The 14709-nt window shown below is 42.8% G+C and overlaps 2 protein-coding genes across 11 annotated transcripts in view; one reads left to right on the top strand and one right to left on the bottom strand.

The window, feature by feature from the left end:
- Nucleotides 1-13381, bottom strand: part of TMEM143 (transmembrane protein 143) — a 37067-nt gene extending 23686 nt beyond the window's left edge. Inside the window, exons 1-2 of one of the 3 annotated variants that reach the window (XM_075839957.1) lie at nt 13297-13381; nt 3842-4062 (exon numbers count right to left, since the gene is read on the bottom strand). In XM_075839957.1, coding sequence (XP_075696072.1) covers nt 3842-4042 — 201 coding nt within the window. In that variant the 5' untranslated portion in view covers nt 4043-4062; nt 13297-13381. Of the gene's footprint in view, nt 1-3841; nt 4063-12562; nt 13054-13096; nt 13193-13296 lie in introns of those variants that run through there. The other 2 variants (XM_075839956.1, XM_075839958.1) reach the window with 2 other exon arrangements.
- Nucleotides 12736-14709, top strand: part of SYNGR4 (synaptogyrin 4) — a 126482-nt gene continuing 124508 nt past the window's right edge. For 5 of the 8 annotated variants that reach the window (XM_075839967.1, XM_075839962.1, XM_075839966.1 and 2 more), the window contains exon 1: nt 13485-13570. Coding sequence is in view for 1 of the 8 variants with exons in the window: in XM_075839964.1 (XP_075696079.1) it covers nt 13425-13478 (54 nt within the window). In the remaining 7 variants the exon portion in view is untranslated. The other 3 variants (XM_075839961.1, XM_075839964.1, XM_075839960.1) reach the window with 3 other exon arrangements.

Genomic DNA, 14709 nt, shown 5'->3' with positions numbered 1-14709 from the left:
CACAACCGTGGTTTCCATTAAAAAAAAAAAGCGTTTCTATGAGCCTGGAGCCGCAGAATAAAGTAAAATGGTTACTTATAGCTTACAATGAATACTGTAAAAAAACTATAAAAAAACCATCGGCAGAATCGTTTTTATGTTGGTCACCTTACTTGCCCAGAAATTAAAAAAAAAAAAAAGTGCGTGTACCCCAGACTGGTACCAATGAAGACTACAGATTGTCCCGCAACACATAAGCCCTCACGCAGCTCCGTTGGAGAAAAAATAAAAAAAGTTCTGGTTCTCAGAATAGGACAATAAAAAACGTGCAGATTGTTCCAAAAGTAAGATCGGGACCATTTACCAGTGCGACACTTCACACATCTGCAGATGATTTATTTACCTCATTATTATACCCGGATTACTCTGCCCAGCTTACATATACCCAGATTACTCTGCCCAGCTTACATATACCCTGATTACTCTGCCCAGCTTACATATACCCTGATTACTCTGCCCAGCTTACATATACCCTGATTACTCTGCCCAGCTTACATATACCCTGATTACTCTGCCCAGCTTACATATACCCTGATCACTCTGCCCAGCTTACATACACCCTGATTACTCTGCCCAGCTTACATATACCCTGATTACTCTGCCCAGCTTACATATACCCTGATTACTCTGCCCAGCTTACATATATCCTGATGTACTCCGCACAGCTTACATATACCCTGATTACTCTGCCCAGCTTACATATACCCTGATTACTCTGCCCAGCTTACATATACCCTGATTACTCTGCCCAGCTTACATATACCCTGATTACTCTGCCCAGCTTACATATACCCTGATTACTCTGCCCAGCTTACATATACCCTGATTACTCTGCCCAGCTTACATATACCCTGATTACTCTGCCCAGCTTACATATACCCTGATTACTCTGCCCAGCTTACATATACCCTGATTACTCTGCCCAGCTTACATATGCCCCCACATTATAAACTGAAATACCAGAAAAACCCCAAAACAGAACTACTACCAAGCAAAATCTCCCAAATCAAAATGGCTCTCCCTTCCTTCTGAACACTACAGTGTGTCCAAACAGCAGTTTACGTCCACATATATGGCATTGCCGTACCTGGGAGAACCCGCTTAAAGGGACAGAACCGATCTTTAGATTGGAGCCCCCAAAACCCTATGCTACCGCTCTGTGTTGCGGCTGAAGCGTGTGATTACCGACCATGAATAAGATAACAGCGTAGCTCCCATAGTAGTAGTACCGTTCAGGTCTATGGGACTTACGGAAACAGCGTTGCTATTAAGTCATGCGCGAAGGGGTTACTGCGCAGCGGATGGCGAAAAGTGAAAATTAATTTTTTTTCGACTGATACGCCATTTTAGTGCACAATATGTTGTGCCCAGTTTGTGAAGACCAATACCTCATACAATGTTGAGCGGGTTTTCCAAGGTATAAAATGTTATATATGTGGACGTAAAATGGTGTTTGGGCACGCTGTGGGATTCAGAACGGAGGGAGCGCCATTTGGCTTTTGGAGAGCAGATTTTGCTCGCTAGTTGTTCTGTTTGGGGTTTTACTGGTATTTCAGTTTATAATGTGGGGGCATACGTAAGCTGTGCGATGTACATCAGGGTATAATAAGAGGTTATAATAATGTGGTAAATAAAAAAAGAATTCATAGATATGTGACCGGTGTCGCACTGATAAATCGTGCCCAATCTTATTTGCTTTTGGACACTGCACATTTTGTGTCGCCATATTCTGAGAGCCAGAAATTTTTCTTTTTTCTCCACCGGAGCCGTGCGAGGGCATATTTGTTGCGGGACAATCTGTAGTTTTCATTGGTACCATTTTAGGCTACATGCGATTTTTTGATCACTTTTTATTAAATTTTTTGGAAAGCAAAGTGACAAAAAAACAAATTCTGCCAATATTTTTTGTCCTTTTTTTTTTTTTTTTTTACAGTGTTCACCGATACGATTACGGCGATACCATACGTATATAATTTTTTTTTTAATGTTTTGCAGCGTTTGCGCAATAAAATCGTGTCCCCATATTCTGAGAGCCATAACTTTATTATTTTTCAGTCTTAAACGCTGTGTAAGGGCTTGTTTTTTGCGGAACGGGTTGTGGTTTTTATTGGTACTATTTTGGGGTACATGCGACTTTTTAACTAACAACTAAATGCCCTAAGGCAAAGGAAGCCCTATTTCCCAACTACCATATGAAAATAATTGAATTAAAATGAATACTTTATTAAGCCATTATAAGCAAACTGACGAACATTAAATTAAAATGGTCAATACAATCTGCTAGAGAGTGGAATGTGCCACAATGCGTAAATAGTGCATAGATTCAGTGGTTGGTGTCCAGACTAAAGCCAAAATTGAATCTCATGCCTGTCTGCTAGTTAGGCCTTATTCACACGAACCTGTGCGTTTTTTGCGCGTTGCAGTTGCGTGTGTCATCAGTATGTGCTGCGTGATTTTCACGCATATGCCATGCGGTTTTGAAGTTTCGAAAAATAAATGAAGGAAGTGCTTTTATTTTTTTTCCTTCATTTCTTTATCTACTGTTGCACGAATCACACAGAAGTGCTTCCGTATGCCGTGCGCGATTTTCACGCACCCACTGACTCCAATGGGTGTGTGATGCGCGAAAAACGACCAAGTATAGGACATGTCGTGAGTTTTACGCAGCGGACACACGCTGCGTGAAAATCACGAACTGTATGAACGGCTCCATTCACTAACATACGCGCGTCACACGGACCTCACGGACGTAATACACGTTTGTGTGAATAAGGCCTTACATTGTAGATATACTAGAGTGTAGTTACAGCGTCCTGCAGCTGCTGGCTTTAGTCTGGACACCAACCACGAGACCTGTTCTAAATCTATGCACTATTTACGCATTGTGCCACATTCCACTCTCTTTGCGGGAAAATTATTATTATAGTTTTTTAGGTTGGGTTGTTACGAACGCAGTGATACCAAGTATGTGTACTTTTTTTTAAAGTTTTAGTTTTTTTTCTATAATAAAAGACTTATTATAGGAAAAAAAGTATTTTTGTAACCTAGAACTTATTTTTACACTTTTATAAAAAAAACTATTAACTATTTTTTTTTACTTCTTACTTGAACACCCGCAGCACTGATAGCTGCTATAATACATTACACTACCTAGGTAGTGTAACGTATTATAAACGGTCAGTGTGACGCTGAGCGTTACACTGACGGGAAGCCTATGAGGATGCCTTCTGTGCATGGCAGACCCGGAGGACGTTGTATGGCCTCCGATTTTGCCATGACATCCAACGGCAGCATTGGTCCCCGGGAAAGTTTTTTGCAGCAACAAACTCTCCAGTTTGTTGCTACACCAAACTTTCCTTGCGATCACATGATCGGGATCTGAACAAATCAGGCCCCAATCATGTCTTCTGGACCAGAGGCCAGTGTTAACAGCGCCCGATCGTGCTGTTAACACTCACGGTGAATTGACGTCGGCGCTGCACAGAGCCCAGCAAGTGCCAACGTGAATTTACAGTGGGCGATCGGGAAGCGGTTAAGGCCAGTAAAACAAACAAACACACTTTGATGCAGTTTTTGGATAATTTTTTGAGCCGAAGCCAGAAGTGGATACAAAAGGAAGGAAAGGTATAAAGAAAAGACCGCACATCTCCTTTCTTTTGCATCCACGACTGTGTTTGGCTAAAAAAAACCTGATCAAAAACTGAATCAAAACGGTGTGTGTGATCCTGGCCTAAAGCTAATAAATATAGTAAAAAAGTGAGTGACACAATATGTGTAGGAATAACCAATCAATCATACTAACCTGGGATAAATCCTTCACAAGCTGATGTGTAGAAAACGGGATATATCTCTCTTGATACTGTACAGTCCAGTCTTTAGGTTCGCTTGGTTTCCACATTTTTCTGTATTCTGCCATTTTAGCAGAAAGTGAGCCCATTGTACGGGTTAATGAATTCCTCACCCCAATCCCAGTTCTGAGAACCCCCAAGGCTATGTACATCATGCTGCAGGCCAAGAATGTCCCTAGACAACAAAAAAAGGATGTCAATGAACAAGTTATTACTGTAGGAAATGTGAGATCCCGCTGTTAGTTTATTCTGTCTTTTGGCTACAGAAAACAGTAAACATAAGAGCAACAACTGTAAGGGCTTGTCCACACGTAGCAGAGTTGCTGCTTATTTTTCGTGCGCAGCAGCAGAATACAGTAGCAGCAAAGTGGGATAGATTTAACAAATCTCATCCACACGCTGCGTAAATATTCCGAGCAGAAATTGACCTGCAGTTCTTATATTTCGGACCGCAGCATGTCAATTCCTGTTCCGGAAAGTGGACCGAATTGCTGCATTTTTCTCAGAGAAGGAGTATAACATAGATGAAAAGGAGGAATACAGTCGTTTAGCGGAGGGAGGGCGTAGTTTAATCTGGAGTATAAGAGAAAAGCGTCTAACATGTCTAGCAAGATGCGCCAAATGTAACTTACATGCGCCACTTTGATAAATTCAGTTCATCATTTGACTGCCGGGTCTACGTTTACACCTTCTAAATCTTATACAGCATTAGTCAAGATATCGCTATTCTAGTTAAAATGCTCCGTTAGGCAGTTTTTCATGTCCGAATCGCACCCACGCGGGACCCGTTTTCACGGATTCCTCATAGACTTGAGTCTAATGCGGGATCCGTGAAAATGGACAAATATAGGACATGTCCTATTTTTTCACGGGCCCTTCACAGGGTCCATTAAAAAAACGGCCGTGTGAACAGCCCCATTGAAATACATGCAGTCGTGTGATGGCTGTTAAAACAAAGGCCGTCACACAGACGATATTTATGTTTGTCTGAATAAGCCCTTAAAAGGATTTTCCCACCTTAAAGAGTCAGTCCAGTTATACTCTCCCGTCTGAACTAACAGCGGGTGTGGAGAGACGCTTCTGCATGCTCGGCAGTACTGTCGCTGTGGTAACTTTAGGACACCCGGAGAGTATCGTGCACAGATGATAGTCTCAGAGAATCATGCGGTTGCAACAGCAACTGTACCTCCAACCATGCAGAAGCGTCTCTCTAATTTTAAAAATGGCCCATTATTAGACTCTTGGGTGTCCCAGCAATTAGATCCCCGTGATCAATGTTTTATGAGCCATCCAATGATTAAATGGGCAGTGCGGTATGAGAGCACCTATAAAACTAGCAGTTTTTATTAAAACACATAGTAGCCCTTATACCACAAGAAACATTATCCCAAGTCTGAACATATGACGGGGTGGCACCCGTTTTAAATTTTTTCCTCCCCACCTTCCAAAAGCCGTAACTTTTTTATTTTTCCATCAACATAGACGTATCAGGGCTTGTTTTTGCAGGACGAGTTGTAATTTGTAGTACTATTTAGCCCTTTCCCGCAGCAGTCATTATTTTGTTTTTCACTTTTGTTCTTTCCTTTCCATCTTCCAAAAGCCGCAACTTTTTTTATTCTTCTATCAATATTGCTGTATGAGGACTTGTTTTATGCGGGACAATTTGTAGATTTTCACGGCTCCATTAATTGTACTATCTAATGTACTGGGAAACTGTAAAAAAAAAGGCTGTGGGGTGAAATACGAAAAAAACTGTGATTTCTTATTCTTTTAGGGGGGTTTCATTTTTACGGTATTCACTGTGCGGTAAAAACATCATGTTAACTTTATTCATCGGGTCAATACGATTACGTCAATACCAAATTTATATTGTTTTTTTTATGGTTTACTACTTTTACAAGAAAAAAAATTGTTAAAACTCAAATTTGAGTTTTGTCGCCATATTCTGAGAGACATAACTTATGTTTCCGTCGAGGTTTGATGGTCTATTTTTTAATATATATATTAAAAAGGCCTTCACATAACTTTTTTCTTTTACTAGTGCCCCAAGATGACTTGAACCAACGATCGTTGGATCGCTTGCATGATATACTGTAATACTAATGTAGTGCAGTATATCGTTATACTGACCGTCTCCTACAAAGCCCTGCCGGAAACAGGGCTCCATAGGAGTACAAAGATATCAGGTCGCCCAGGCTGCCGTGCCAACCATTGGCATCCCGCGATAACGTTACAGGGGGCAGTCCTGTTTTTAACCACTTAGATGCCGCGGTTGTTATTGACAATCGTTTACATGATCCACCTGTAAACGATCACATCTAAGTTCATAACTTAGATGTGATCGATTACAGCTGGATCCTGTGTGTTAGGCATGTAGGACCCGCTGACCCTGAACGCGACAGGTCCGCGGGACCGACGGACAGTGTAAAACGAGAGATACAGCTGTTCTGTATAGAGAATATAGAACAGCTTTATCTCTGAAAGTAAAATGATTTTTTAATAAAGACAAATGACAAAGTTACACTAAGCACACTGACTAATCTATTTATTAAAAAAAAAAGGTGTACATAGCCTTTAAGTACTGGAGTCTTATGACAGCGGGGCTCTTGCTTTAACGGTCGCAAACAAATTCTCCCCGCAGCGGTCAACTAAGTGGTTTACAGAGGAAGGGGGCTCCCTCTGTCACCCAGAAGCGGCCCGCAAATGCGATCCGCTGATGGGTTGCCTAACAAAAGCCCTCAGGCCTGCCATGAATATGCCTGTTGTGGTGCCAGAGGCATGGTGAAAATTCCTGAAGGAGTTGAGGCAGATTTTTCTGCCTGCAAAAAAAATAAATCTTTGTGAACATACCCTTAGGCTAAATTCAGACGAGGGTCGGCAACCTCGGACGTGAAAAGCTGACGTTTTTCAGGTCCGAGGTGCACCCGTGCGGGACGCGGTGTCACGGATCCCCCATAGACTAAGAACTATGGAGGGATACATGACACGCAGTAAAATAGACCATATCCTATTTTTTCAGACCCTTCATACGCCCCATTGAAATGCATGAGTCCATGTGACGGTCGTTGTTTGAACGACTGGCACACACACGTGATACACGCTCATCTGATTGAGCCCTTAGGGCATGTTCACACGGCTTGTTTTCGGATGTTTTTCGGGCCGTAAACTCAGAAGCAGAATGCCTCCAAACATCTGCCCATTGATTTCAATGGGAAAACTGCGCTCAGTTCCGATGGCCGTTTTTTTACGCGGCCGTTTTGAAAAACAGAAAAAGAAGTGCATGTCACTTCTTGAGCCGTTTTTCATTCTCTATAGAAAAAACTGCTCCGAAAAAGGCCATAAAAAACGCCACGAAAAAAACGAGTTGCTAAAAAACCATCTGAAAATCAGGAGCTGTTTTCCCTTGAAACAGCTCTGTATTTTCAGCCGTTTTTGGTTAAGCGTGTGAACATACCCTAAGGGTACGTTCACACACAGTGACCAGAAATGTCTGAAAATACAGAGCTGTTTTCAGGCGAAAACAGCTCCTGATTTTCAGACGTTTTTAACAACTCGCAGGAGTCAATGAAAAACACCTCCAAAAACGACCCCAGGAAGTGTCCTGCACTTGTTTTGACGAGCCGTCATTTTACGCCCCGTATTTTGACAGCGACGCGTAAAATAAAGGCTCGTGGGAACAGAACATCGTAATTCCCATTGAAAGCAATGGGCAGATGTTTGTAGGCGTATTAGGGGCGTTTTTTCAGGCGTAAAACGCCCGAATTACGTCTGAAACCACTGCGTGTGAACATACCCTCACACTGACAGGCAATAATGCAAAGTATACCAAAGCATTATATAAGTGATCAAAAGATCGCATAGTCAAGTCCCTTAGTTGGGACTAAAAAGATTAAGGTGAAATATTTATTTTTTTTTAAAAAGGTGAACTGCTAACAAATAAAAAATGTTTTTTCCTAGAAAAAGGTTTTATTTTGTAAAAGTGTAAAAAAAATGAAACACAATACACATATATGGTATTGCCACGATCAGAATGATCCAAACAATAAAGTTAACATGTTAATAAAAGTTCATCAAAAAATGATATGTACACCAAAATAGGGATGCAATAACTTCAATACGGTTTCGATGCTGAGAACACGCGCACTTGTTGTCAGGAGCGGGGAAATGGTTGTATTACACAGCCGCAACCCCGCTCTAACGGCGGAGATGACAGAAATCTCATCTCCACCGCTATTTTCCTGAATGCTGTGATCAAAGCGGACCAGAGCATTGAAGGGGAAAATGAGAAGGGGGGGGGGGGGGTGCCCCTTGGATCATGTCACAGGGAATCCCTGTGATGCGATTGAGGGACATACCACATATGAGCAGATAGCACAGGGTCCATTAAAGGACCCCAGGGTTGTCTTACCATATTTCCTGTTTGGGCATACTTAGGTATGTCCTAACAACTGCCTTGTACTACCAGTACACAGGCTAAATGTATTGGCATATAGATATACGCCAGTACAATAAAGTTTAAAAATAAAAAAGTAAAAACATAAGGCCTCATGCACACGACCGGGATTTTCGGGTCGGCCGGCAGCGGACTGTCAGCCGCAAGCCGCCCGCAAATCGCGGGCCATGCACATGGCCGCGGCCATTATTTTCAATGAGCCCGGACCATGCACAGACCGTAAAAACCACGGTCGCGTGCATGGCTCCATAGAAATGAATGGGGCCGCAATTCTCCCGTGGATTTTCGGGGGAATTGCGGCAGCAAAAGCACGTTCGTGTGCATGGGGCCTAAAAGTAATGTTAAATAAAAAAAATACACATACACATTTTTTATAATAAACATTTAAATATAAAGATATTCGGTACTGGAGCGGCCGTAATAACCTGCACAATTTTTTTGCGTCATTTATGATGTGTACGCTGTAAAAAAATTAAATCTTCTTCTTTTCACTTAGGCTGGATTCACACGAGCGTTGCGTTTTTGCGCGCGCAAACAACGCAGCGTTTTGCGCGCGCAAAAACCATTTGACAGCTGCGTGTGTCATCCGTGTCTGATGCGCGGCTGCGTGATTTTCCCGCAGCCGGCATCATAGAGATGAGGCTTGTCGACGCCCGTCACTGTCCAAGGTGCTGAAAGAGCTAAATCTTTCAGCACCCTCGACAGTGAATGCCGAACACAACAGCGAAAAACCTGTAAAAAAAAAGATAAAGTTGCCTTGGTGACGCGTCCTTGGTGACGCGCCTCTCTTGACATCGGGCCCCACCTCCCTGGATGACGCGGCAGTCCAAGTGACCGCTGCAGCCTGTGATTGGCTGCAGCCTGTGCTTGGCCTGTGATTGGCTGGAGCTGTCACTTGAACTGAAGTGTCATCCCGGGAGGTCGGACTGCAGGAAGGAGACAGGAGTAATTGGTAAGTTAGAACTTCGGTTTTTTTTACAGGTTCATGTATTTTGGGATCGCAAGTCACTGTCCATGGTGCTGAAACAGTTTAACTCTTTCAGCACCATGCACAGTGAATGTCTCCCGACGTCGCGGACCGGAAATTTTTTTGCCGGGTTCGGCCAAAACGAGTTTGGCCGAACCAGGTGAAGTTAGCTTCGGTTGTCGGGGTTCGCTAATCGCAAAGACACTCCGTTTGGATGTTCGGGAACAGAAAAGCACGTGGTGCTTTTCTGTTTACATTCATCCTTTTGACAGCTGTTGCGCAAACACGCAGTTCGCACGGAAGTGCTTCCGTGCGACATGCGTGGTTTTCACGCACCCATTGACTTCAATGGGTGCGTGATGCGTTGAAAACGCTGAATCAACGGACATGTCGTAAGTTTTTGGCAACGGAGCAACGCTGCGCAAAAAACTCTGCCATGTCTGCACGGCCCCATTGACAAATATAGCTACGGGCAACGCACGTGAAAATCACGCACGTAGTTTACGTTCGTCTGAATAAGCCCTTATTGTGAGGCGCGTGGTGTGATGAACTTAACCTCCATGTGCCTCTCATTAATAGTAATTAACGCCATCATGTACCTCACACATTAACCCAATGCTGTCCATTATGACTGAGAAACATGATGGGGTTAATTACTATTAATGAGAGGCACATTCAATATTTATCACATCAGAAAATGGAAGAACTTATTTTTTTTTTTTATTACTCTTGGCAAAGTATCATTTTGGTATCGAAAATCGCAATACTGCACAAAGTATCAGTATCGAAGTCAAAATTCTGGTATCGTGTCATCCCTATACCAAAATGGTGCTATTGAAATAATAAAACTATGTGAAGGATAAAATAGAAATGTCTTGGTTCTTTGAATGTCACATTCAAAGAGCCAAAACATGGAAAAATTAAAGAAAAAAAACTGCTTGGTCATTAACCCCTTCCCAACGTATGACGTATATCTACATCATAGCTGGGTAGGGGAAGTATGGAGCGGGTTCACAGGCTGAGCCCATTCTATACAATGTGGGTGTCGGTTGTATGTTACAGCTGACACTTCAAAGTAATAAGCGGGATCCCGCTTGTTTAACCCATTAAATGCTGTGGTCAATAGCGACTGCGGAATTTAAATAGTTAGAAAGTGGGGGGTGCGAGAATCACTGTTTTTTGGTCATCTCCCACCAAAAAATTTATAAAAAGTGACTAAAACCTAGCATTTACCCCAATATGGTACCATTAAAAACTGCAACTTATCCCACAACAAAATAATTCCTCATGCCGCTTAATCAACGGAAAAATAAAAAAGTTACGGCTCTCAGAATTTGGCGACACAAAATTTTATTTTTCACAGATTTTTCCTTGAAAAAGTAGTAAAATATAGGAAAAACTCTATATAAATTTGGTATTGCTGTAATCGTATTGACCCGCAGAATAAAGTTAAAAAGTTGTTTTAATTGCATGGTGAATTCTCTAAAAACGAAGCGCAAAAAACAATGGAGAAATCGCTGTTTTTTTTTATTTTCTACCCCACAAATAATTTTTCCCCCATTTCATGGTAAATTATAAATAGTGCCATGAAAAACATCAACTCGTCCCAAAAACATCAAGGACTATAAATCGATGAAAAAAAAACCCCAAAAAAACAAACAAAAAAATAAAAAAAACGTATGGCTTTTCGAAGGTGGGGAAGATTTTTTTTGGAAGATTTTTTTTTAACTAAAAATCTGAAAAATGGCTGCGGCGTGTAGGGGGTTAAGCCCTAAAATAGGCTGGTCATTAAGAGGTTAAAGGGGTTTTCCCATGAGGGACATTTATGACATATCCACAGGATGTGTCACAATTGTCAGATAGATACAAGGTCCCACCTCTTAGACTCGCACCTATCTCCAGAACGTGGCCCCCTAAACTCCGTTCTAGCTTTTTGTGCTATTTCTATGGGAGTTACGGAAACAGCGTAGCTCAGCGAGTTGCGCTGTTTCCGTAACTCCCGACCATGTAATCAGGAAGTGTCCGGGAGTCAGCGAGAGCACAAAAAGCTAGAACGGGGTTTAGGGGGCCCCATTCTAGAGATAGGTGGGACCCACATCTGACATTTATAACATATCCTGTGGATATGTCATAATTGTCCCCCATGGGAAAACCCCGTTAATGGAAACACTCAGGGCATGTTCACACGGCAAACTAAAAACAAATTGAAAATACGGAGCTGTTTCCAAGGAAGAACAGCCCCTGATTTTCAGCCGTTTTTTATGCATCAAGAGTTTACTGATGTGTTTTTTGCGGCCATTTTTGGAGCTGTTTTTCTATTGACCCAAAAACGGCTGCGTAAAAAAAACCCTGTGGGAACAGAACGCCGGTTTTTCCATTGAAATCAATGGGCAGATGTTTGGAGGCGTTCAGCCTCTGTATTTTTAGCCGTTTTTCGGGGCGTTTACGGCCCAAAAATTTCTGAAAATAAGCAATGTGAACACATCCTTATTTATACAGCCCAAACTCTGCACCAACATTGGGGGACATTCATAAATACTATGTCTATGGCTACATGCACACGTTGCATAATTTTGCGCATAAAATTTGCATCAAGACAGCAGATGAAAGGTGGAGTTTACACAGGGCGGATACGATGCGTAAAAGCACGCAGCATATCTACCCTGGGCGCCGCAAGGAATTCTAGGCAAAAAAACTGTGGTGCAGTTTTTCGCCCAGAATATCCTCTGTGGAAAACTGCAGCATTCAGCCAGTCCGCCCTCCTCGGATGATGTTTCACCCCAGGAGCCTGCTACAGCCTGTGATTGGCTGCAGCCGTCACATGGGATGAAACGTCATCCCAGGAGGCCGGCCTGGAGGAGGAAACACAGACTTCTGGGTAAGTAGAAGATTCATGTTTTTTTAGGAGTTGCAGGTTTTACCTCCCCATTAAATTCAATGGGTAAAACGTGCAACAAATAAGCAGCGTTTACGCAAATACAATTGAGGTGCTGCGGAATAGAATTCTGCACCGCATGTCAATTTCTGACCGGCTTTGGGTGAGATTTGTTCCATCTCATTCACTTTGCTGCTACTGTATTATGCTGCGGATTTTTCGCAACAAACTCAGTTGCAGAAAATCCGCTGTATTTACGCAACGAGTGAACTGACCCAAGCGCTGGTGATTCCGCAGGTAAAATACACACTTAATGCTGCGGATTTCTATGCATTTTTTTTACATTTTTAGAAATGGATTATTTGACTTAATCTCATTACCTTTGCTGGTGCTGTATCACACTGCGGATTTGCCGTAGGAAAATCCGTGCGGCAAGTCCCTGCATAATATGCATTGTGTGCATTTGGCCCTATAGTGCTCTTGAAAAATGAAGGCTGTGCTGTGATTGGTTGCTATGGGCAACATAGACCGTTATGAGTCTCCCTCAATGTTTCACGAAGTATACGTAAAACTACAAATGCCTAAAAATGGTGCGGACCTCCCACTGCAGGTCACATAGGGTGACTAATGCAATTCCACATGTAAGTATCCCGTCCACACACATAGTACTGCATCCGTCACAGCAATAGTGGGTGCAGTGGCCCCTGTGGTGACACCCGCACAGAACAGGGGGCTATCACAGCTTCTATATACACCTGTAGTACCGGGTCTGAGGCGGCTGCAGAATACGACATTGTTTATTACATTTATGGCAGCTGTTTTGTTCATTTATCTACATATAAACTCCCTAAAGACACGCCAGTACACTACTGGATAGAATGGGAATTCTCACTCCACAGCGCAATGCTAGATACCAGTCATGACTCTGCAGCACCAGGGCGTCCTGCACTTGTCATACTTTCTCAGCCCATTTCCACGCGCCACCGCCGGCCATAAAACACTGCGCGCTCGCTTTCACATAAGTAAACTATATAGACGTCTATATATAAGCAATAACCAGTTGTCATAGCGACGTCTACCCCCCTCCACGCCTATGTTAATGTCGAGCGCTAACCTCTGGTCAAGCAGAGCTGACATTGAGATCCCGGGCATGCGCAGTGACAGTCTTTCGCGCCGCTAGCGTCTTTTTAACTTTACGTCACGACGTACAAGGGGGAGGATTTATCACAATCCGAGCTGCGCATGTCTGAACTTTCCCGCGCTTACTTATTTGATTCGGATGTTCTTTTTTTCGTGGTGAGAATAATGGTTTCATGTGTGATAGACGGCCCCCGATATAGAACTGCTGAAAGTTATTTGCTATATGACGTTGTGTATATCATGGAAAGGTACAAAGCACAGAATCTAAAGTGGTCGTCCAAGATTCGGACGTTTTTTAAACCGTTGCAGTCCCATCACGATTTATTACCGCAGAGAGCCATTTTTTAAAAAAAAAACGGCGGCGACACTGCAGTATTTCTCCACAATTTTGCTGTAATAACGGTAATAAACTGCGATTTGATTGCACCGTTTGAAAAGACCCTTAAATCTTATTCACACGGGTGTGTCCGAACTGCGTCTGCAAACTGGGTTATTTCTCATCCTGTCTTGTTTGCGTCCCTGTGTCATGTTTTTCTCCTCGGCGCTTCCCGATTTCACTTTTCTTTCTGCGTTACTTTAGCAACTGATCAAGGATGTCATCCGTGTGCTGCTCGTTTTTTTTTTTTTCATGCACCCATAGACTTCAATAGGCGAGTCTAATGCACAAAAACGGACCAGAATAGGACATGCGATTAGTTTCCCTCATCTGACACGCTCCGTGAAATAAAACGTGTGAATAGCCCCATTGACTTGCTGTACATATTGAAAACCGACAGTACGTGGAAGAGAAATACATTCGCGTGAATAAGGGTATGTTCACACGCAGTGACCAAAAACGTATGAAAGTACAGAGCTGTTTTCAGGCGAAAACAGCTCCTGATTTTCAGACATTTTTGTAGCAACTCGCGTTTTTCGCGGCGTATTTTACGGCCGTTATTGGAGCTGTTTTTCAATGGAGTCCATGAAAAATGGCTCCAAAAACGTCCCAAGAAGTGACATGCACTTCTTTTTCGCGGGCGTCTTTTTACGCGCCGTATTTTGACAGCGACGCGTAAAATTACACCTCGTGGGAACAGAACACCAGAAAACCCATTGCAAGCAATGAGCAGATGTTTGTAGGCCTATTAGAGGCGTTTTTTCAGGCGTAATTTGAGGCGTAAAGTGCCCGAATTCTGTCTGAAAACACTGTGTGTGAACACACCCTAAGGCTTTAGGCAAATCGGTGCGGTTTTCAAATTGATAAAAGCTGCACAGTTGTGGAGGGGAATTAGTGTAAAACCGAATGTTGGCGCATATTCAGCTGCATCGTGGCTGCTGATTGTAAACTGAGCCTTAGGTTGCGTTCACACATCGAGGACTTGGCGCAGCTTTTCGATGTCGATTTTGA

The sequence above is a fragment of the Rhinoderma darwinii genome, chromosome 10 (assembly GCF_050947455.1).
Source record: "Rhinoderma darwinii isolate aRhiDar2 chromosome 10, aRhiDar2.hap1, whole genome shotgun sequence".
In the NCBI taxonomy this organism is placed as follows: Eukaryota; Metazoa; Chordata; class Amphibia; order Anura; family Rhinodermatidae; genus Rhinoderma; species Rhinoderma darwinii.
Note: the sequence above shows the minus strand (reverse complement) of the source record. Positions and strands in the feature narration are given on the sequence as shown.